At 40.7% G+C, this 25,951-nt stretch overlaps 1 protein-coding gene across 3 annotated transcripts in view; it reads right to left on the bottom strand.

Annotated features, from left to right (window-relative positions):
• Positions 1 to 25,951, bottom strand: part of LOC126109710 (uncharacterized) — a 268,071-nt gene that overhangs the window by 64,291 nt on the left and 177,829 nt on the right. For all 3 annotated transcript variants that reach the window (XM_049914765.1, XM_049914763.1, XM_049914764.1), the window contains exons 4-5: positions 15,620 to 15,930; positions 3,438 to 3,623 (exon numbers count right to left, since the gene is read on the bottom strand). In XM_049914765.1, the coding sequence (XP_049770722.1) occupies positions 3,438 to 3,623; positions 15,620 to 15,930 (497 nt within the window). The remainder of the gene's footprint in view (positions 1 to 3,437; positions 3,624 to 15,619; positions 15,931 to 25,951) is intronic.

Below are 25,951 nucleotides of genomic sequence, written 5' to 3'. Positions count from 1 at the left end.
CCATTGTTACAACCTCTCAATACACCACAGCATCATCTGCAAAAAGCCTCAGTGAACTTCCGATGTCATCCACAAGGTCATTTATGTATATTGTGAATAGCAGCAGTCCTATGACACTCCCACGCGGCACACCTGAAATCACTCTTACTTCAGAAGACTTCTCTCCACTGAGAATGACATGCTACGTTCTGTTATCTAGGAACTCTTCAATCCAATCACACAATTGGTCTGATAGTCCATATGCTCTTACTTTGTTCATTAAACGACTGTGGGGAACTGTATCAAACTTGAGGAAGTCAAGAAACATGGCATCTACCTGTGAACCCGTGTCTATGGCCCTCTGAGTCTCGTGGACGAATAGCGCGAGCTGGGTTTCACACGACCGTCTTTTTCGAAACCCATGCTGATTCCTACAGAGTAGATTTCTAGTCTCCAGAAAAGGCATTATACTCGAACATAATACGTGTTAGAGATATAGTTCAATAGTTCTGCACATCTGTTCGACGTTCCTTCTTGAAAACGTGGATAACCTGTGCCCTTTTCCAATCCTTTGGGACGCTACGCTCTTCTAGAGACCTACAATACACCGCTGCAAGAAGGGGGGCAAGTTCCTTCACGTACTCTGTGTAAAATCGAACTGGTATTCCATCAGGTCTAGCGGCCTTTCCACTTTTGAGCAATTTTAATTGTTTCTCTATCCCTCTGTCGTCTATTTCGATATCTACCATTTTGTCATCTGTGCGACAATCTAGAGAAGGAACTACAGTGCAGTCTTCCTCTGTGAAACAGCTTTGGAAAAAGACATTTAGCCCAGAATGAGATTTTCACTCTGCAGCGGAGTGTGCGCTTATATGAAACTTCCTGGCAGATTAAAACTGTGTGCCCGACCGAGACTCGAACTCGGGACCTTTGCCTTTTGCTGGCAAGTGCTCTACCAACTGAGCTACCCAAGCACGACTCATGCCCCATCCTCACAGCTTTACTTCTGCCACTATCTCGTCTCCTACCTTCCAAACTTTACAGAAGCTCTCCTGCGAACCTTGCAGAACTAGCACTTCTGAAAGAAAGGATACTGCGGAGACATGGCTTAGCCACAGCCTGGGGGATGTTTCCAGAATGAGATTTTCACTCTGCAGCAGAGTGTGCACTGATATTAAACTTCCTGGCAGATTAAAATCGTGTGCCCGACTGAGACTCGAACTCGGGAAGTTTGGAACGTAGGAGACGAGATACTGGCAGAAGTAAAGCTGTGAGTACCGGGCGTGAGTCGTGCTTCGGTAGTTCAGATGGTAGAGCACTTGCCCGCGAAAGGCAAAGGTCCCGAGTTCGAGTCTCGGTCGGGCACACAGTTTTACTCTGCCAGGGAGTTTCAAGACATTTAGTATTTCGGCCTTTAGTATTTCGGCCTTTAGTGTGTCATCCTCTGTTTCAGTACCATTTTGGTCACAGAGTGTCAGGACATTTTGTTTTGATCCACCTACCGCTTTGACATAAGACCAAAATTTCTTAGGATTTTCTGCTAAGTCAGTACACAGAACTTTACTTTCGAATTCATTGAATGCCTCTCGCATAGCCCTCCTCACACTACATTTCGCTTTGCGGAATTTTTGTTTGTCTGCAAGGCTTTGGCTATGTTTATGTTTGCTGTGAAGTTTCCTTTGCTTCCGCAGCAGTTTTCTAACTCGGTTGTTGTACCACGGTGGCTCTTTTCCATCTCTTACGATCTTGCTTGGCACATACTCATCTAACGCATATTGTACTATGGTTTTGAACTTTGTCCACTGATCCTCAACACTATCTGTACTTGAGACAAAACTTTTGTGTTGAGCCATCAGGTACTCTGTAATCGGCTTTTTGTCACTTTTTCTAAACAGAAAAATCTTCCTACCTTTTTTAATATTTGTATTAACGGCTGAACTCATCGATGCAGTAACCGCTTTATGATCGCTGATTCCCTGTTCTGCATTAACTGTTTCAAATAGTTCGGGTCTGTTTGTCACCAGAAGGTCTAATATGTTATCACCACGAGTAAATACGGTAATTCTCGCACTCTGTATACTCACAAAGTGCCTACAAATTTAATAATGTATTGTTGTTACCATAATGTACACTGGGGGAACAAAAGTCATGGGGTAGAAATACACACATATACAAATGGTGGTAGTATTGTGTACACAAAGTATGAAAGGGCAGTGCATTGGCAGAGCCATCATTTGTACTCGTGTGAAGAGGTTTCTGATGTGGTTAGGTCGACTTGACAGGAATTAACAAAGAGACACAGAATGTCGAATAGTAGCTGGAGCTATATGTATGGGGCAGTATATTTTGGAAATTGTTAGATAATTCAATATTTCGAGATACATGGTGTCTAAAGTGAGCCAAGAATACCACATTTCATTAATCACCTTTGTCTACAGACAGCGCAGTGGTCAATGGCCTTCACACAACGACTGAGCGCAGCAGCTTTCGCATTGAGTTTTCAATGCTACGAGACAAGCAATACTGCGGAAATAATCGCAGAAATCAATGTTGCATGTGCGGTGAACATATCTGTTCACACATTGTGGTGAAATCTGGTGTTATTGGGCTACTGTAGCAGACGACTGACGCGAGTGGGTTTGTTAACAGCCCGAAACCGTCTGCAGCGCCTCTCCCAGGCTTGTGGTCGTGTCGTTTGGACCCTAGACAACGAGAAAACTGTGGCCCGGTCAGATGACTGCTAATTTCAGTTGGCAAGAGTCACGATGCTAGGGTTCGAGTGTGGTACAGATCCCACAGAACCGTGAAACTAATTTGTCAAGAATTTACTGTGCAGGCTGGTAGTGGCTCCAAATTGGTGTGGGCCATGTTTACATGGAACGAATAGGGTCCTCTGGTCCAAGTGAGCCGATCATTGACTGGAAATGTTTATGTTCAGCCACTCTGAGACCATTTGCAGGCATTCGCGGACTTCACGTTCCCAAACAGCTATGTCACATCCCTGGGCCACAACTGTTCGCAAGTGGTTTGAAGAACATCCTGGACAATTCAAGAAATGGATCTGGCCACTGAGATTGCCCGACACAAATCCCACTGAACACTTTTGGGACATAATCGAGGCACTGGAAACACTTTTGCAATTATGAATGGATAGCGACACCGCGGCTCAATATTTCAGCAGGGGACTTTCAACGACTTGTCATCTATGCCACAGCGGGTTGCAGCACTACGCTGGACAGAAAGAGATCTGACACGATATTGGAAGGTATCGCACAACTCTTGTCACCTCAGTGTATGCGCACAATAAGCAGAACACCATTAATCGCTATACTTGCTGCTGTTGCAGTTTTAATGGCTGGTCCTAGATATACATGAGAACACATGACATTTTACACAGTTGACAAAAACAGTCTCACAGAATTCACTCTTATTTCCAACAGGATGGAAAGAGGACTTACATAAATGGCACAGGAATTACGTGCGGTATCCGTTTGTATATCATATCGAAGATAAGATCTCGCAGGTTGTGAAGCCGTCCCAGTGCCCTGAATGCTTCCAAATCTTCTCCATCTACAATGTCGTACGTATTCAGCTGCAGGTATTCTAGGGTGTCAGCACACTTCACCAGCAGAGGGACTATGTTCCTGTTTAACAGAACAACACAACTTACTCTCAACTGCCAGAATAATTATGTGACTGAAAATTTACAAACAGTATACTGAGTTCTGTAAGAGAAATAGAATAATACAAGCAGTTAATATAGACATGAACAACTGTGAATGAATGTTCCAAATTTCTGAGTGTATACAATGAACTCTAAATGAAAAAAATCACATTGCTGAGCTGTTCAAACAACTAACAGGTAAACCTACACAAAGGATGCACATCAATTTTAATTAGCTTTGAATATATTATAGCAGAGAACAAATAACAGATACTTTTTTATTTGTGCCCATGCACCCATTATGGGGACGAAACACCCCCTTGAGAAAAATTGAGTTTGATTCTGAAACAATGCCACTGAAATGGCAACAGATATAAAAATAATTAAATAAATGTTCTAAGGTTTTTAACATACATTACAACAGCACACCTAGATTTGTACATTTTTTTTATTCCCTCTCCCCACTGTTTAGCTTTTTGAGTTGACATCTGACCAATAGCAAAATGCATAGCATCATTAATAGCAAATTCAGTCATATGTGATGAAGTACATTATTAAATTTGTAGGCACTTTGTGAGTATACAGAGTGCGAGTGTCTGCTTTAATGAAAGTTGTCATGGTGGGTTGTTTAATGAGTCTTTCCCAGATAAATGCACTATATTTGTGTTTTCTTTTTTATATTTGGTGTATTTTTTTGTTTTCATGTCATAAACTTTTCAGATTTAATAATGTTACATTTGAAATTGTGTATACATTATTGCTGTATTACTGTAAATCTGTACAATAATGAGGAGATGCAGAATTGTTCTGAATGATATGATTTTTCAAGGGGGTGTTTTACCCCCCTTAACAGTTGTATGGGCACCTATTAAAAAACTTGTGGGTATTATTCTGAGCTCTACCAGAACACATTCAAAGCCAATCAAAATTGAAATGTATCTCTTTTTGCTTTTCATAATTGCTAGCTTGAGAATACGAAAAAAAAGTAACACATTAATGTGATGTGCTTATATTACATACACTTTTTCTTCCACAGATCCGTAGTGTGGGCATCATCACATATGCAGAAAATGTCATAATGCAAGAATAAATAATACATATTCGGTAAAATTATCAAAAAGGTAACTGCAAGCAACTACTTAACATTCTGACTGCAGATAATACATAGTCTGACAGAAACAGTGCAGCATCTGGAAGGGAAGATGAAATGAAACTTCACAGCTTGAGAGGGTATTTGAAGTTATTTCAGTGATTACAAAATCAAGTCAAACTTGACAGTGTGAACCCCCTTATTAGTAAGAAATGCACCGCCTCTGGCATAGATTCAAGCACTGCTTCATTTGGGAAGGGTGTCATAAAGCAGTTATATCCACTCTCGAGGCAAACTGGGCGACAACTGCCATAACTGGCCCTCGATATCCCGTATGCTGCAACTGGGACACAATTGACGTCCAAGACAGGAATGAAATCTTCACTGGGCAAAAACACGCTGTAAGAATATGTTGTGCTCACCCACAATCGTCTTGTAGACATCTGTTTAAGGGCTTGGTCCTTCTGAGTACTGATTCACAGTATATTTATTCCCTCATGATGTTTGTTGTAAATAAATAATCCACTACAGATCAAAACGAAGAATGATGTATATAATTACAATACCAGAAGGAAAAATTACATTCATCACTCCACATTAAGGTTGTCTTTAGCACAAAAAGGAGTGCACAATGCTACAACAACAATTTTCGATCACATACCTAGTGATATAAAATGTCTGACAGACAGCAAAGTAAAATTTGAAAACAAACTGAGAAAGTTTCTCTTTGACAGCTTCTATTCTGTAGAAGAATTTCTGTTACTGTAAAGTGTAGAGCTTACTAACTCCCAACAGGAGCAAGATAGTGAACTCATGTTGATATCTCTGAGACTAAATTCACCTGACATCTATCCTATGAAACCCATCTGGGTTATTGGGTGCCATCACAGCGTACACAAAAAAATACCAGTGGCACATTATTTACACAAATTACATGACCTGTGTTTAGGCATCTAATGCCACATACCTCGACAAACCTGCCAACAAACTGCCAGACCCCTGATGCACAGAATTGGTGATGTATTTCACTCCGAAGAGGGACAAACAAGCTATTAAGCAGGTAGACTAGGTGTTTTGATTCATTAGTGTACAGTATGTACAAGAACCAAGGTGAAACAATAAGAGTGGAAGACCAAGAACAAAGAGCACAGATTAAAAAGGGTGTAAGTCAGGGACGTAGTGTCTCACCCCTGCTGTTCAGTCTATATGCTGAAGATGCCATGACAGAAATAAAAGAAAGGTTCAAGAGTGGGATTAAAATTCAAGGTGAAAGGCCATCAATTTAAGATTTGCTGATGACATTGATACATTCAGTGAAAGTGAAGAAGAATTATAGCAGGGTGGCTACTCAGACTTGGAGAAAATGTTTAAAAATCCCTGGGAATTCCAGGTGTGAGGAGAAAAATTGTGTCCAGAACCTCCTGATAAATTAATGAAATTAATGGTGAGTGAAGGGAGTGTAGGGAAGGGGTGGGGGAGGGGCAGTGGGGGGGGGGGGGGGGGGGGGGCAGCGTACCTCAATAATGACCGTTCTTTCCTCTCAGCTGAGCTACATACCAGCCATAAGCAGTAGTTTAACCACAATTTTTAAATATAAGTAATTTCCGTGGAAGAATATTCATGTGATTAACACACTTTGAACTATTAAATATTTTAAAATTTGTGATTTGCCCCACGATTTTATGACATTTGCTGAAATTTCCTTGATTTGTCAAGGTAAAACGTAGTGCTCTGAGAATTCAAGGTTTTCCAGAAGAATCGCCACCCTGTACAAGATCTGTTGAATGAAATGAACAATCTAATGAGTATTCAGTATGGATTAAGAGTAAATTGAAGAAAGACGAAAGTAATGAGAAACAGCAGAAATGGGAATTTTAGCAAGAAACTTAACCTAATAATTGGTAATCATGAAGTAGATTAAGTTAAGAAATTCTGCTACCTAGGCAGCAAAATAATACATGACAGATGGAGCAAGGAGGACACAGAAAAGAAGACTCGCACTGGCAAAAAGGGCATTTCTGGCCAGTAGAAGTCTACGTGTATCAAACATAGGTCTTAATTTGAAAAAGAAATTTCCAAGAATGTATGTTTGCAGCACAGCATTGTATGGTGGTAAGAGACAGACTGGGAAAATCAGAACAGAAGCATCTGGGATGTGGAGCCACAGAAGAAAGCTGAAAATGAGATGGACTGACACGGTAAGTAATGAGGCTGGGTTCTCTGTAGTCAGCAAGGAAAGGAATATGTGGGAAACACTGTAACGGACAGGGTGACAGGACACCTGTTAAGACATCAGAGATTAACTTCCATGGTACTAGAGGGTGCTGTACAGTGTAACAACAGTTGAAGTGGACAGAGATTGGAATATGTATAGCAAATAAGTGGGGACATTCGATGCAAATGCTACTCTCAGATGCAAACAGTGGCGCAGTAAAGGAATTCATGGCAGTATGCATCAAACCAGTCAGAACACTGATGGAAAAAAAAGAAGGCCTGAATGAGGAACTTTACCCTTTACCTCACACACCGAGTTCCTTCCTTTATGCTCGGTCATCACCTTGCAGAGCATTCCTCCTCCTGTTATATGCACACTTCCCACTTACTTACTTGACTTCAACATTCTGCTTACACATTCTGTCTCCTTCTAGATCAGCACTGTTAATCCTTTCTCCTTCTCATCAAAATAAATGCAATGACAGAAACAGCAAATAATCACAAAAGCCAGAATGAGATTTGCACTCTGCAGTGGAGTGTGCGCTTATATGAAACTTCCTGGCAGATTGTAACTGTGTGCCCGACCGAGACTCGAACTCGGGACCTTTGCCTTTCGCGGGCAAGTGCTCTACCATCTGAGCTACCGAAGCACGACTCACGCCCGGTACTCACAGCTTTACTTCTGCCAGTATCTCATCTCCTACCTTCCAAACTTTACAGAAGCTCTCCTGCGAAACTTGCAGAACTAGCACTCCTGAAAGAAAGGATACTGCGAGTTTGAGTCTTGGTCGGGCACACAGTTTCAATCACAAAAGCATTTTCCACAGTCACTTCTGCTGCTCCCACTGGGAACTAATGACAGTCCATACTTTGAATGGTAAGTTGACTGTACATAGTTGCACGACAGAGATACGAGGGTTTAGGTTGTCTCTTGTTTTGCCCCAAAACAATTATTTATGAAAACTTTTATACTTGCTGCTTTAATGTTTTCTATGTCATTTGATTTACTCCAAAAAAACATTTCATCTCAATAGGATGACATTAATCAGTGCCAACTGGAGTGACGAATTTTAATACTGGGAATTTGGCTTTCTAATTTTAGTCAGCGTAAAAGTTATTTATGACTGCATAAAATAAAAAAAATCTCTCTTTGCTTTTTAGGACGCATTTATTATTCTTGAAAATATATTCCTTTCAGTGCTTCTTTCTTGCAATTCGAATACAGTCTATGGTGCTCTTGAACAAAAAGCATTACTAAGTTCTTTTGCTCCTCATCTAAGGTCAATATACTGTGAAAATCTTGCATTAATTTAACACACCTTTCAGCTTAGTCATTAACAGCTTTTAACTTCATCACTATCCTTTTAGTGTCTAAATATGAAGAATGTTCTTCCATGTTGACGAGCGTTCTTCAATAAAACTAGTGTCCATAATCAGGAGATTGGTTCTCTGCTCTTCCTTGACACGAAGTTGGCTAATTATTTTCTTTGAAGCAAAGATGAGATTGAATTATGAGATGTAAATTAATGAATTAAAAAAATTAATAAATAGTACTTGAAATAATTTTTAAAGTTACTTTATAATTACCCATCCAGTTCTCCTAAAAAGCAAATTTTCCCATTTCTAGAGTCTCTCTTTCCAGACTGGCTTCCATTTTGATTTTGGTTTGACCACCTACTTAATTGTCAAAGAGCAATACAAGAGACACCTTTTCTGATAAATACCACAAATTATGACTAAATTTACTTATAGCTGCTTTTGAAATCAAGGAATCTAACCTTTTATACGATTTCAAATCTTTTAAGGAGAAGTGACCCAGATGAGGAGCATGTGACAGGATTGGTAACAAATAAGCAACTGACTGCTTTGCACTCACACATACTGATAAGTTATGGTGATGTCAACACGAGATCTGCGAACAACGTGAAAGATCGTGTTCCTCATGTGGGTTCATTGTCCAGTCTTACAGTACTTCAAGTGTTACAAAATTTTGTACAGGCATGTTTTAGAGTCATTCAAACCATACTGGAGGGTAAGCACTCACAAACATTGAAATCAGAAAATAAGGGACACCCTAATGATGGCGGTCTAAAAAGTTCTCGGTCTGACGGTGAAGACGACAATTTATGCTTTCAAAGAATTTTATTTTTTCCAACATAATATCCTCGAATATCAATACATTTCATCCAGTGATGTTCCAGTGCCATTATCCTCTCCCTGTAGTGTTTTTGCAAAAATGTTCAAAGTACCCACCTGCAGCTGCAATTGATGGACACAAAGCACTGCCCGGCGAAGTATTTGTTCAGCTTTGAGAATAAATGTAAGTCCGAGGGAGCCAATTCTGGGGAATAGGGTGGATGTTCCAGCACTTCATAGTGCAAATCCCTCAATTTCCCCATTGCCAAGACATTTTTGAGGGCAGGTACACTGTCCGGATGGAAGATGATTTCTTTCTTCTTCAATCTGGGTCTATTTTCATAAACACTTGTGTCCAGTTCCATTAGAAGTTGAGAGTAGAATTCACCAGTTACGATTTTATCTTTTTAAAGATTATTAAACAACAAAATTCCTTTCGCATCCAAAAACACCAATGCCATGATCTTCCCCACTCCTGGCACCATCCTTGCCTTCTTTGGAGCCGAAGGACCAGCTTCTATCCAATACACAACCTGCTGTGTAGTGGTGAATCCAGGTTTCATCCACTGTCACTTACTAACACAAAAAGTCACCTCTGTTTTTCTTAAAATGCACCACATACTTTTTGAAAAGTGTATGCGAATGTGTTTATGATCCACAGTGAGCAACTGTGGCTCATGTCAAGTGCAAAGCTCTCTCATGTTCAATTCCTAGTGCATAATGCGACCAACACATTCCTTTGATATCCCTAGAACATTAGCAGTTTCCAGCAGCTTCATATTCCAAAACGTTACACCGTTGCACTTTGTTGACAATTTCCTACGTTGTTGCACTTCTTCAATCTTTGACGATTTCACAGCCACATTTAACCCCTTAATATAAACCCTGGACTTATCTCGTTTTTTTATTATTACAACAGAAACTTAAAATTCCAAGAATACTCTGACAACTTAAAAACAGATCTTTGAAAAAACAAAACCACCGCTTATATCCATTTTGGCACTGATAGTTAAGTGGTCAACCACTAGAGAGCATCTGGTACTAAATTTGTAGCCTGGTTGTCGTGTTTTGTTTGAGGTGGTTGCCACAAGATATTGTCTTTACTGTATGCAGCTTTGGACGATCTACAACATGTATTTTTAGACTCTCTCCTGTATTGTTATTCTGGCAATGCTTTCAAAAAAGTATGGCTATAATGATCTTGAGTTTGACATTGAATTTAGCAACTGAGAAAGGGAAGAAGGATTTGATGTTATTTCACTAGAGAAAGTGAGGATATTTTGTCAGTTGAGTGACGGGTGCTCACCAGTGGTACGAGATGAATACACCCACTGTACTCCAGCCAACTTCTCCAAGATTTATGTTCTCAGGAAACCACTGTGAAGTACATGGTTAGACTTCACAACTGCAGAGAAACTCAAAAATGACTTCAAGCATCAGGATATTTTCATAAAAGTCCAGTACAAGAGCATCTTCAGGATTTCATTATAGGTGATCTACAAAATTTTGTAACCCATTATTTTGAGCTTTAAAAGTTATTTTTATATACCTATTTGTACTGTCATTCATTATAGGATGTTTTCATTAATAAAAAAAATTATCTTTTGGAACATAACTTGGAAAAAAAAGTTTGTTAAGGGGTTAAACTCAGCCATCCATTTCTTCATGGTGGAAACTGAAGCTGAAGACCTGCTTTATACATTTAAATATCGCTAACGAATTTTGGTCGATGTTAAACCTTCTGTTATGAAGAATTTAATATACATCTACATCCACACTCTGCAATCCACCTGAAGTGCGTGGCAAAGGGTACATCCCATTGTACAAATTATTAGGGTTTCTTTATTGCGTGAAATGCTCCTGTGCATGCAGTAATTATTCTGATCTTGTCCCCATAATCCCCATGCGAGAGAGATGTAGCAGGTTGTAGAGTATTCATAGAATAATCATTTAAGACCTGCTCTTGAAACTTCATTAGCAGACTTTTCTTGCGATAGTTTACGTCTATCTTCAGGAGTCTGCCAGGTCAGTTTCTTCAGCACAATGTAACACTCTCCCATGGGCCAAAAAAACCTGTGACCATTTGAGCTGCCTTTCTGTGTACATGTTTATTATCTCATGTTAGTCCTATTTCATATGAGTCCTACAAATGTGAGCAATATTGTAGATTGTGTCATGTAGGTGAGTTGTAAGCAAGCTCATTTGTAGACTGATTGCACTTCCCCAATATTCTACCAATAAACCTGCTTTAGCCAATACTGAACCTATGTGATCATTCCATCTTGTATCCCTATAAAGTGCTACATCCAGTTATTTGTAGGAGTTGGCCGATTCCAACACTGCCTCACTGACATCGTAGTCACATTTTTTTTCATTTTGTGAAGCGCATAATTTTACATTTTTGAACATTTAAAGCAAGTTGCCAATCAAAACTTCCTAGCGGATTAAATCTGTGTGCCAGACCAAGACTTTAACTTGGGACCTTTGCCTTTTGCAGGCAAGTGCTCTACCATCTGAGCTACCCAAGCACGACTCACGACCCGTCCTCACAGCTTCACTTCTGTCAGTACCTCGCATCCTACCTTCCAAACTTCACAGAAGCTCTCCTGCGAAATTGGCAGAACCGAGTCTGCAGAGTGAAAAATTCATTCAAGTTGTCAATCTCTGCACAATTTTGAAATCTTATCAAGACCTGATTGAATATTCATGCAGCTTCTTTGAGATAAATCTTTGTTATAGATCAGTGCATCATCTGCAAAAAGTCTGATCTTACTATTAATATTGTACGCATGGTCATTAATATAGTATGTGAATATAAGGGTCCCGACACACTTCTCTGCGATACACCCGGAGTTACTTCTACATCTGATGATGACTCTCCAGCCAAGATAACACGCTGCGTTCTTCCTACCAAAAAGTCCTCAGTTCAGTCACAAATTTCACTCGATACCCCACATGAACGTACTTTTGACAATAAATGTAGGTGCGGAACTGACTCAAATGCTTTTTGGAAATCAAGAAATACTGCATCTACCTGACTGCCTTTCTATCGTATCTTCCTTCATCGTCGGCGTTGTCGTTGTTGCCATGAGGCACACGTTATACCAAGTGGAAAGGCGCGTCGATCTTAGAGCATGAGATATGATGACCTTAAGCCATTGACAACACACAACGGTCACGGTAGCACCTGATTCCAGAATAGCTGCAGTAGTTAGGATCTACGAACTACCCCGTCTTGACCAGATCCCCAAAACTTAACTTGTAACGAGATCCCTTCGAAGCAAATTGTCATAAATATCGTCTATAAAGGCTTCGTACAACAGTAAGAAATGTTACAGTCTATGGATTAAAAACAGATATGACCAAACTGTCTTTTTTCTTCTGTTTTATTTAACATAACTTTGTTCACAGTTTTATTTCACATTCACCACTCATTCACACTCTGATGTAGAGAATATGCGAGTGCCTGAACCCTAACTCCCAAGTTCCATTGAAACCCTTTGATGGACAGTTTTGGTTGCTCGACACCAACATTCAATGATAATGATACAGTATTTTGTAACTGACTCTTCTATTTTAGCCACCGCCCTCCACGAATGTTTGTTAGGCATGAGACAATTACACACTTTTCTCTCCGGTCTGCTATTATTAAGGGTTCGCGTAAAAGTTAACGTTTTTCTCCTTTTCATAAACTGGAGCCAGCTCTCCGCGATATAATAAAAAAAAAACCGGTTTCAATACAGTGTCCCTCGTGAGATGCTTATAGATTTGTCCCAGAATTGACCACCCTATAGGTGTACTCAGTTTAATGACCACACTTCGCTATCTGCGATTTCGTGTAACTAAATGTCCTTCTGTTACTCTGATCATATAGCGTAGTTATTTAAAACTCGCCCCTATATTTTTTTTCACAACGCACAATTAGCACTTCTTTATTTGTTTTTTTCTAAGAGTAAACAAAAAAATGATGCCATATCATCAGCTTCATCGATATAAAGCAAAACACCTCAATACGCCCAATTTTACCTCTTCTTATAGGATCGGCTACCTTACTCTTTAATTTACTACATATTATTTCCAATAACACTAAACAGGCATCGCCGTTATATTTTAATTGTATCCAAAACATATTATTATTATTATGACTGACCAAATCGTAACAAATCGCACGGCGTGTGTTTTTAATGATAGCTTTACACTCGCCCAGCCTTTATTCGTGCAATATTATATATAAATATACAGACAGGACCGAAAGATCAATCTCTCTACCGTAACCAATAGAGGCAAATATGCTATTCAAGTTCCGCTACATCTATCTTGGCTTGTATTGTTACACCTTGATACAAAGCTTTCAGTACGTCACGTGAGAAAAGTGCAAGTTGGGTTTCATATGAGTGATGTTTTCGGAATCCGTGCTGGTCGACGTGGAGGTGGTCATTCTGTTTGAGATATCTCATTATGTTCGAGATCAAAATATGTTTTAAGAGTCTCCAATGAGTCAATGTCAAAGATATTGGATCATAGTTTTGTGGCTCAGTTCTACTATCATTCTTATGGACAGGTGTGACCTGGGCTTTCTGGACATGGTTTCCTGTTTGAGAGAGATCTATGATAGATTGTAGTTAGATTAGTTCATGACTCGACTTTCAACACCACACACACCAGAAGTGCTTCAAAACACTGCCAACAGTCAACTGCTTTGCTTCCTGGAAAGACTTGTAACTTTAGGTGGCATCTAGTAACGCGTCTACCAATGTTAAAGGGGGGGGGGGGGGGGGGGGGGGGGGTCAAGTGAGTAGTGCTGTGATCTGTGGGTGAGAACTTTTAATACACCCTTCATAGCTCCTGGTACAGATGGATCAGTAGTTTGCTTTTTTCAAGTAATAGATAAGGAGAGTGACAAAAATACAATATTATGTAAACTGAAGGTGGAGAGGGGAGAAAGGAAAGAAACTATTGATATCAGCTTCATCTGGACTTTGTGAGGAATCAGCAGGGATCAGTGAAAATTTGTGCTGGACCCGGACTCAAAACCTGCATCTGCTGCTTACTAGGCAGTTTTGTTCACCACAGTGGCATCCAGACAAAGCGTTTACAGCAAATGTGCTGACTGTCTCAGCACGGTCTGCGGATGACACACATTCTCACCTGGTGCCATCTATGCACAATCTCCGTCCGTATCCTCCAAGCTCACTAATTTTAGATTCGCACCGCAGGTCGAACGAAATTTGCATCCGCATTGGGGATAACAGATTCACTGTCCATCGAGGCAGTGTAACATCCACGAGATAAATTTTAGCTACAGTGCGATGAGAGGAAATTATTCCTCTAACAGTTATAAACATTATCTATTCGACATATGAAAAGACAGTGAAAATGATGATAAAATATTGATTATTTATATAATATTTCATTACGTAATAGTACATATCGATGTGTATCATACAAGGACAATGATAATTGTAAATTCCTTTTATGATCTGCATTTGTCTTCCTTTGTTTTTACCTTTTGTTGGTCGGCTTTTGTAGGTTGTGGATGCAAGACGCATATCAAACTGAGGTCTGTTAAGAAATTGTAATTATTTGTTAATTATTACTTGAGAATAGAGTTCATTATTATTATAAATATGAGTGAATATATATTTGTAACTTTAATTCCTCTCTCAGTAAGCATTATCTGTATTAATTATTTCTTTCCACTGCAAGGAGCGCAGCCATTGACGATAGCAATTTGTATCGCGTTTTTGTCTGTGTTTTCCTTAGGAAAAAATCAAATGTTTTCTTGATGAACTCTAAATAGTGCACAATACAAAAGTAAAGTTTAATAAGCATTTCAAATACTTATCTTATTTGCTCTAACAATAGAAAGTCTCTATCAATTGTCTGCCACCAACTTAACAATTATCTCAGCGGCAAATTCAAATTACGCAACTCTGCAGACATAAATTCCGAAGGTAATAAAAATGTGTAAAAATAAATGTGCACCGGTGGTCCTGAACTCATTTTAATGAAAATAATTCGAATCAGATTGGTTCTTTAAAAACAGTGCTCATAACACGATCCTTACAACAAACTTTTCTAGCTGATGTATGGAGCCGAAATTAATTACGCAAGAGTTGCGAAGAATATTGTTTCAGGTAACAGACGTCAGTGTTGTGCGCGGCTGATATTCGGTGGTTTTAATTATCATTTTGCTGAAGATAACTGTTTCCATCATAATCAATAGTTGTATAGAATCTGTTGTATGAACTGTGATTTATTGACACTTACACAAATTACAGACAACACTTTAACACAACGTTAACTTGGAGTTCTTTAGCAACTTGACGAAATCTTTAACCGGGAGAAAAATATTTAGTAATTACTCAATGTAATGAAATAAGATTATCATTTTAATTTACTAATTAGTTAAATACCAAACCACTGAATAACACAGCGAACGCCACAGCAGATTAATTATACGAATGAGTGGTGTCTGTTCTTTCGGACATATAATAAATGCGATATGCTCCAATCGTCACTGTAGCGAGACTAACCTTCCCTCGACCGCAGTCCACTTGAGGCACAGGCGCCTGAGCGCGCGTCTCTCGGTGCTGAGGAAGTACTCTGCCTCCTGCAGCCGGTAGTGCAGCCAGCCCAGGTCCAGGTCGCACAGGTGCGGACACCTGTCGGCGAGGCCTCTCAGTGGGATCTGGCAGCCCACATTGTGGTAAGGCTTCAGCTGCAGCGCACGGAGCTGCGCCAGTTCCGCCACCGCGTCCACGAACCTCGCGTCGGCCAGCAGCCCCCTCTCCGAGATCTTCAGTGTGCGGATCTTTTTGCATCCGTCAAACAGATTCTTCGCTTTCTGCGACGAGATTAAACAAAAGTCGATCAGAAATCTGACTACTGAATTAAGCAGAGAAACAGAACAGGCAAGGGAAACGTGGGTGCAAGAGAGCTGTACTGAGAGAGAGATGTAAAGAAATAGAGAAACTAAAAATGGAAGGAAAATATGAAGTAATGTATAAGATTAGCTGCTGACCCAGTCTTAGAAGTTAAGAAAAGCAGGACAAGTTTGGGAATAGAAAGAAGTGACGGTACTACGGCTCACAAAGCAGAGGAAGTGTTGGGAATTTGGCAAGAATATGCAGAGTGCCTATATGAGGCCGATCAAAAATGAAGAGACACTGAATTAAAAGAGGAGACGAGAGTTATAGAAGAGGACAAAGGATGCTGCATCTTGGAAGGAGAAGTAAGAAGGGCTTTAAGAGAGACGAAGAATCATAAAGCAAGTGGAACTGATGGATTAGCAGCAGAGTTGTTTAAAAGTCTCAGTAGTAGTGGTGGGAAAGAGTTAACATATCTATGCAATAAATATAATAGAGGGAAACATTCCACGTGGGAAAAATATATCTAAAAACAAAGATGATGTGACTTACCAAACGAAAGTGCTGGCAGGTCGATAGACACATGAACAAACACAAACATACACACAAAATTCAAGCTTTCGCAACAATCGGTTGCTTCATCAGGAAAGAGGGAAGGAGAGGGAAAGACGAAAGGATGTGGGTTTTAAGGGAGAGGGTAAGGAGTCATTCCAATCCTGGGAGCGGAAAGACTTACCTCGGGGAGAGGGGGGGGGGGGGGGGGGGGGATGGACAGGTATACACTCGCACACACACCACACACATATCCATCCGCACATACACAGACATAAGCTTGTGTCTTTGTATGTGCGGATGGATATGTGTGTGTGTGCGAGTGTATACCTGTCGTTTTTCCCCCCTGAGGTAAGTCTTTCCGCTCCCGGGATTGGAATGACTCCTTACCCTCTCCCTTAAAACCCACATCCTTTCGTCTTTCCCTCTCCTTCCCTCTTTCCTGATGAAGCAACCGTTTGTTGTGAAAGCATGAATTTTGTGTGTATGTTTGTGTTTGTTTGTGTGTCTATCGACCTGCCAGCACTTTCGTTTGGTAAGTCACATCATCTTTGTTTTTAGATATATCTATGCAATAATATATATAAAAAAAAGTGAATGGCCATTTGAATTTTTCTCAGCAATAATGATACCAATTGAAAAGAACAGCACTGCCAATAAAAGGGAGAATTTTGGAACTATTAAGTTTCATTTCCCATGCTGCAAAAGTGCTATTAAGGGTGATAATTACAAGACTGGAAAAAGTCAACTAGAGGGACAGAAACCTGATTAAAAACTTACACCTCCAACAGAAAACATGGGTACAGGTAGGGAATGAGATGACAGAGGAAAGCACAATCAGAAGGGGAGTGAGCCAAGGCTGCTGTCTCTCCCCAATATTGTTTAACCTAAATTGGAGTAGATTACACAAGAATGTTTGAAACAAAATAGAAGAGTACTGGTTGGTGGTAGGAGGATAGTATGTATTCTATTTGCAGGTGATGTGGTGTTCCTGGCAGACAGCAAAAGAACTGTGACTGGGGTATTAAAAGAATTAAGTAAGATCTGTAAGAACTTTGAAATGAGAATTAGTAATAAAAAGAGAAAATGTATGGTGATAAGTGCAGGAAAAGTAAGAACAACTATAAAGTTAGGCCTGGAAGATATAGAACAAGTTAGTGTTTTCAAATATCTAGCAAAGCATCATTGCAGATGACATGAGATGTATTGAGGAGATTGAAACACTTATACAAATTGCCAAGGAAGTATTTAATAAGAGGAGGCGGCTTCTACGTGGGTGCACAGACAGGGATCTGACAGAGATACTGGTGATGTGCTTCATATGGAGCGTGGCACTGTAAGGTTGAGACACTGCCCCCGAGGAAAGAGGAAGAAAGCATCTGAGATGCGGATATGGAGGAGAACGGAAGGGATAAAATGAGTAGACAAAGTAAGAAAGGAGGAGATTAGTGTTTAACGTCCCGTCGACAACGAGGTCATTAGAGACGGAGTGCAAGCTCAGATTAGGGAAGGATGGGGAAGGAAACCGGATATGCCTTTTCAAAGGAACCATCATGGCATTTGCCTGAAACAATTTAGAGAAATTACGGAAAACCTAAATCGGGATGGCCAGAGACGGGTTTGAACCGTTGTCTTCCCGAATGTGAGTCCAGTGTGCTAATCACTGCACCATCTTGCTTGGTAAAGTAAAAAACGTGGAGGTGCTGAAAAGAGGGCAAGAAGAGAGAGAAATTTTAAAGGTAATCAGGAAGAAGAAACACAATTTGCTGTTCCAACACATCCCAAAGGTTTTCTATGTTGTTCAAGTCTAGTGATTCTGAATGCCTATTAAGATGTAATCAGAAATCCAGTTGTATATTCATCCAGCCCAATAAATTTTGCTGTTGTCATCTTTATGTGCCTGTGGAAGCAATGGCCTCTTGCGAGGTGACCGACTCCAAATGTTCACAACATGCAGTTCTTCTCGCAATGTCGTCTCACTGACAGGTCGGTACGGACCTTCATTCACTGACTGCTGTTGGGTTTTGAATGGATTTTGATTCACAAGCCGTGAAAGGTGTCTCCAGTCCCTCTCAGTCAGGATCTTTTGCCAACCACAATTCTGGCACAATATTTCATAGGCATATGTGTTATACTACTGTTTGTAGATGTGTTGAGTAGTCTGCCACGAAACACCAACAAATCCAGCCACAGGCACGGCCAAACACGATTGTCCCTTTTTGTCACTGTCACGTAATCACATTTACCCATGTTTACGAGGGTCACTCCAAAAGAAATGCACACTATTTTTGTAAAAATACAGTTTTCATTTTGCATGTGTGAAAGTTTTACATTGTGTGGATACATCCTTCCCGCTTGTTTTCAAACTTAGTTCAACCTGTTCCCTTGAGTGTCACTGTCACAACATGTCTTCCAGATGGCTACTACACTTGACATTCATCAGAAGCAACGTGCTGTCATAGAATTCCTGTGCTGTGAAAACGAGACAGTGGGAAACATCCACAAGAGGTTGAAAAAGGTGTACGGAGATGCTGCTGTCGACTGCAGTACAGTTAGCCAGTGGGCAAGCAAATTACGCGATGAAAGCGGGCACGGCAATATTGAGGATTGTCCTCGGAGTGGAAGGCCTCGTACTGCACACACTCCAGACAATGTGCAGAGAGTTAACAAATTGCTGACTGCTGACAGACCAATCACAGTGAATGAATTGTCATGCTACTTAGGGATAGGGGAAGGAAGTGTTTGCAGAATACTGAAAGTGTTGGCATTAAAAAAGGTTTGTGCCAGGTGGGTTCCCAGGATGTTGACAGTGGCTCACAAAGAACCGAGAAAAACGGTATGCAGCGAACTTTTGGAACAGTACGAGAATGGTGGAGATGAGCTTCTTGGAAGAATTGTGTCAGGTGATGTAACATGGCTCCATCATTTTTCACCAGAGACGAAGAGGCAATCAGTGGAGTGGCATCATGCGAATTCACCCAAGAAAAAAAAAAATTCAAAAGCACACCTTCTGCTGGAAAAGTTATGGCTACGGTGTTTTTCGATTCGGAAGGACTCTTGCTTGTAGACATTGTGCCAAGTGGAACCACCATAAATTCTGATGCATATGTGACAACACCAAAGAAACTTAAGGCTCGACTGAGTCGTGTTTGACCACATTGGCAAAAGCAGAATGTTTTGCTGTCGCACGACAATGCACGGCCACATGTCAGTCAAGAAACTGTGGAAGCGATCAAAAACTCGGATGGACAACACCCGCTTTACAGTCCTGACATGGCTCCATGTGACTATCATCTCTTTGGGAAACTGAAAGACTCTCTTCCTGGAACAAGGCTTGAAGATGACGACTCCCTTGTGCATGCTGCCAAACAGTGGCTCCAACAGGTTGGTCCAGAATTTTACCACGCGGGTGCACAGGCGCTGGTTCCAAGATGGCGTAAGGCAGTTGAGGGGGATGGAAATTATGTGGAGAAATGAAAATATTGTTCCTAAAGGATGTATCTACACACTGTAAAACTTTCAAACATGTAGAATAAAAGATGGATTTAAAAAAAAAATAGTGTGCATTACTTTTGGAGTGACCCTCATACACACAATTTTCACTCAAAATATTAATGTCTCACTGATCATTACAGCCTTATGTGCACCTAGAGACAAGCATGTACAGTTGAGCATGTAGCCTGATTGCTGTGCCACCTGTAAAACATTAATGATGCATCTGTGTGCACACACCAGGGTGATAAATTTTTTATCTGGTGAGCTTACCGTTGAATGTACTTAATTTAAGAGCATCTATTGTAATGGTACCTCAATAAAAGCACAGGGATTATCCACTACTGGCTTGCTGCATGAGGGGGGACCCAAAAGAAACTGGATTGTTGTCATAAAAAATTTATTGATGAACCTTTTTACAAAATAAATTCAGTCATCTTCAAAATACTCTCCATTACATGCAATGCACTTGTCAAGTCTCTTTTCCCACTGTTGGAAGCATGTTTGGAACTCTTCAAGTTTGATATTGTCCAGTGCCCTCTGCGAAGCTGCTTTTATCGCCTCCACATTGTCATAACGCTCCCCTTTTAGCGTTTTTTTTCATTCGTGGAAATAGGAAAAAGTCGCACGGGGCTAGGTCCGGCAAATACGGAGTGTAGGGAATGACAGACCACCTTTGAGATGCCAAATAGTGGTCACTCATAAGGCCGTGTGTGCTGGAGCGTTGTTGTGATGCAGAAACCAGTCACCTGATCGCCAAAGGTCCAGGTGTTTCCTCCTCACATCCTCTCGCAGACGCCTTAAAACATCCAAGTAAAAGTGCTCGTTAACAGTCCAGAGGGTACAAATTCCTGATGCACAATTCCACGAACATCAAAAAAGACAATGATCATTGTCTTCACATTTGACCTCACTTGCCTAGCTTTTTTTGGTCCGGGAGAGTTGGGTGATACCCGTAACACCAACTCTCATCCCCTGTAATGACTTTGTTCAAGAAGTTTGGATCACGTTCAATCTCCGTTTTCAAGTCCTGACACACATTCATGCGGATGGTTTTTTACTCCTGTGTGAGAAGGCATGGAACAAATTTAGCAGCAACACGTCTCGTGTGCAAATCCTCCCTCAAAATCAGGTGGCACGAGCTCCAACTGATTCCTGTCTCTGCTGAAATTTGGTTGATCGTTTGGCGACGATCCTGGTTGATCTTTTGTTGGACCTTTTCAATGTTCTCCTCATTTCGCGATGTTGAAGCCACCACGAACGAGCTCGGTCTTCAACGCACATCTCACCACGTTTAAAGTGCCCAAACCACTCAAAAACCTGTGTGCGGCTCATAGTGTCCCCCTGGAAAGCTTCCTCGAGCATTTGGTGTGTCTCCATTGCAGTTTTTTTAAGCAGGAAACAAAATTTTACACACACTCTTTGTTCTTTTAAAGTTGCCATAATGACTTTGCAGAGGTAACCCACCAACAGTCAGAGAAACACAATATCACACTTACACGTTCAACTCTACACTGATGCCATCTGCACAGCTGTTTCACGAAGGTCTCTATTAACACCATCTGGCGTGAGAACCCTGCACTATGTCTACTAGTGGCAGTGCCCTCGGAGTCCGGTTTCTTTTGGGTCCCCTCTAGTACTATCACAGCTTTTCCAGAGCCCTGATGTCTGTCAGTTTTCTGGGTTCCTGTAGGACCTCCACAGCTATCAAAGTTGTCTCAGGGCACAGGTAGTGCCCAATTTCGCAATGTTGGCTGTCTCCCAAGAAGTGTTCGAGAGGTCAGCGTTGTGAGAGAAATCGTTACAGTGGGCTGTTCCACTATTGCCCACAGTGTGAGAGCACCTTCACCATCCCCTCGACACATTCACAGGCCGTGTAGGCTACCGGCTGGACAGTCACATCACAGACATTTTGCGCACGCGTGATCTGCTCGACTACCCCCGCCCACGTGCATTCAGACAGTGGAGTAGGACTGCACGTGCTAAGCCTCAGCTGCAGGACTGACTGCACGTCAGCTATTTGCGCATTCCTGCCCACTTGTGTGGCCGGCCACCCACAGGTGAGCACATCAGCTCAGACAGCTTGCATTACAGGGTAGAACAGTGTCTTACAGACATGTTGAATGAATGGAGGAGAAGGAGGTACCTAAATGCATATCAGTGTTGAAGGTGAAAGTTTATCACTTAAACTTTCCCCCACACATTTTTATGTCTGACTGTCTGAGATATTGTGACAATTATAGAATTCAAATAGCTGTCCAAAACTGGTCTCTAAATCTGTTTGGTATAATTTATCTGCAAATCTTTCTGCTGCAGCATGCAGACCACCTCATCTTGCACAGAGTGTTGTTTTTGTATCAGATGAATACAGAATAATCAACAGGGCAGCAGGGCAGGGAGGGGGGGAGGGGGTAGGTTTGGTTTAACTGTCCAAGTCTTTTTCCGCTAGTTCATCTTGTTTTACTTCAAAGTCCGAAGTTTTATTGTTGTTGTACTTAATGTCATTAAAAGTCAACTTAGCCAAACTCTCTCACGACATGCTACGAAGAAGCACAAGCTTGTTTTACACAGAGTTCTCTTTTTTTTCTAAATTTAGCTATTTATATTTGCTCTTAACATTCATCTGTAGTGTGCCCTTTCACACATTAATACACTTTTAACAGATCCTAAAGCTGTAATTCAATGCATCTCATCATATGTGCTTTGACAGGCAAACTGCTCAGGCCTGCCGGCCAGAGTGGCCGACCGGTTCTAGGCGCTTCAGTCTGGAACCGCGCGACTGCTACGGTCGCAGGTTCAAATTCTACCTTGGGCATGGATGTGTGTGATGTGTTTAGGTTAGTTAGGTTTAATAGTTCCAAGTTCTAGGGGACTGATGACCTCAGAAGTTAAGTCCCATAGTGCTCAGAACCATTTGAACCATTTTTTTTGCTCAGGTCTTTACTTAGCTGTGTGCTTGTGACTAACAATGATACATATGTTGCTCATTATCAACAATGGGTGAAGTGCGTGGGAAGAAAGTGGATGCTTTCAACATTTTACAGTACATAAGCTTGGAACAAATTATTCCCCATTTATTAAGGTGACATTCCACACTGCACTTGCAGGTTAATTTAATATAAATTACAGAAAAGGTACCATACATGTAGAGGGGGAAATGCATGCAAGTCAAGCACTTATCAGGTGTAAATGTCTTACCATACTGAAACAAGAATTTTTTTTACTATTTTGGCCGTTCAGATTTAAGCAGGTAGCTGTTTTCATCTCCATGTCTCCTGACACTTAGCTTATGCACAGTTTCACTGAGTGTTATTGTTTCAGTTTTGTGTCTCTTATAACAGTGTTGTTGTTAGTGTATCTCAGTGATCGGCAGAATTTACTTTCACTTCTTTTCCCAGCAAGATGGAGGATAACAGTTCATCACCAGCTATTGAAAATGTTGTCACACCTACATCAACAAAGCATACTAAAAAACGTAATAGGAAAGTTTAAAGATGGAAAAAAGATGCTCAGGGAATCAAATGTGGGTGCTAAACTAAAAAACTTGCTTCAGTTCAAATGTCTAGTGAAGTATTATCTCAAACGCAAAAAACAGTTTATTTATAAGAGCATGAATTTTAAAACAGAAGGAAAAAGATTAGAATTTAACATTCTGTCTTCAAAAGAAGCAAGCTGTCAGCTGTCACCTTATTTTATTGTGATGATCGTTTCTCTCTAAGTAAGTCAGCATCAAAAATAATATTTTCACATTCGGAGGAGAAAGTTGGTGATTGAAATTTCATGAGAAGATTCCACCACAACAAGAAACGCCTTTGTTTTAACGATCCCCATCCCAAATCCAGTATCACGTCCGCGACATTGTCTCCCCTATTTTGTGACAACCCAAAACACGCTGCCCTTCTTTGAACTTTCTTGATGTACTCCATTAATCCTATCTGGTAAGGATCCCAGACTGTGCAACAGTATTCCAAAAGAACACAGATAAGCGTGGTGTAGATCTGTTACATTTTCTAAGTGTTCTGCCTACCCCCACAACATTTTCTGTGTGTTCTTACCAATTTAAGTTGTCTGTAATTGTAATTGTAAGATATTTAATTGAATTTACGGCCTTTAGATTTGAGTGATTTAGCATGTAACTGAAGTTTAACGGATTCCTTTTTGCACACATGTGGACGACCTCACACTTTTCATTATTTAGGCTCAATTGCCAATTTTTTGCACCACACAGACATTTTTCTAAATCATTTTGCAATTTCTTTTGATCTTCTGATGACTTTACTAGATGATAAAGGACATCATCATCTGCAAATGCTGAGCGGGGTAGTGTAGTGGTTAGCACTCACATTTGGGAGAATGATGGTTCAGCCCCACATCCGGCCATCCTGATATTTCTGTTTTCCGTGATTTCCCTAAATCGCTTACGGCAAATGCTGAGATGTTTCCTTCGACAGGGCACGCCCGCTTTCCTTCTCCTTCCTTCCTTTACCCGAGCTTGTGCTCCATCTCTAATGGCCTCATTGTCAATGGGATGTTACACACTAATCTTCTTTTCTGTCTGCTGCTCAGATTGTCCCCTAAATCATTTATATAGATAAGGAACAACAGAGGGCCTATAGCACTGCCTTGGGAAACTCCAGAAGTGACTTTTGTTTTCAGGGTTGCGACAAGTTTCCCCAAGTGAAATTCCCTGATTTCCAGACATGTTTTAGCATTTTTCCCTGCAAAATTTCGAGATCTCAAGGGTTACTTAAGACATAAGTTAACAACCTTCATTTGCAATTACGGTACAAGAAACGATAGTGCAAATAAGGAAACATTAAAAAAGACTTGCAAACAGATGGCGTTTCCGATGTGATCAAATATCTTAAGTACTTACGTCAACATCTTTTGTATTGAACTGCTTTTAGATGGAGAAAGCAAGCCAACTGGTATATGAATTTCATTAAGACCACTGATGTTATTTTATTTCAACACAATGAAACACATTTGGTGACAAAAATACACATTTCTTTGGAGTCACAAGACAGACGTAAAAATTCCTTCACTGATTTCAGAAATAACCTCAGAAAAAAGTAGGTCTCTTGATAGAAGTGTATAAGGCAGGGAAGAATTGTTTAAACCGACACTGTAGGTGATCGCCAATAAGATGTGGGTTCTGTTATGTTCGTTATTGTCAGTTATTACCCATCATGTTATACCTATTATTTTTCAGGTGCTGTGAGATTTTTCTTTCAAGAAATATCTGAGTACACAGCATACACACGGCCAGTAACTGACTCAATTTTTTTCTCCTTATCATCCGTACTTTCTAACATACAAACTACTTCTAAAGTGGCAAAATGTACTAGAACAATAAAATATGTATAAAATGTCACACTGTACAACATACTTGTGGTGAGAGAGTTGCACCTCTGGCCTGGTGAGGTGCACTGTAATCCTGGGTCCATGGACAACCCATGCAAATCCGCTGCATTACACCACAAACAAACATACCCGGCCTGCGGGCAGGTCGGTGAGAGTAGATCTGACAGGCAGGGTCTGCAGATTAGTGGAAACCGAATGGCTACAGATCAGCAGGCCCGATCCATTACAGATACCCACAGAAATAGCCTCCAGTTTTAGCCTGTCACAGAAATCCACTCGTGTGGCCAGCTATTAATGAGCCACAGACAGCATGTTGATGAAATGAGATCACGGTGATCAATCAATGAAACAGATAACTTGTTCAAATACTCTGAGAATCAATAATAGTGAGAATAGGTAGCGACTAATCGTAAAGATGATTTCTGAGCTGCAGACAGGCACGCAGAAAAGACAATTTCATTGTCACAACTAACTAGCTTTTGTCAGAAAATAAGAGCACACACACAACCACTCACATGATTGCCATCTCTGGCTGCTGCGTTTACAGTCTCTGACAATCAGATCCAAACAAACCACTCCTCACGCCTCCCT

This window comes from Schistocerca cancellata, chromosome 12 (assembly GCF_023864275.1).
Source record: "Schistocerca cancellata isolate TAMUIC-IGC-003103 chromosome 12, iqSchCanc2.1, whole genome shotgun sequence".
Taxonomy (NCBI): Eukaryota; Metazoa; Arthropoda; class Insecta; order Orthoptera; family Acrididae; genus Schistocerca; species Schistocerca cancellata.
This window is presented reverse-complemented; position numbering and strand designations above follow the sequence as displayed.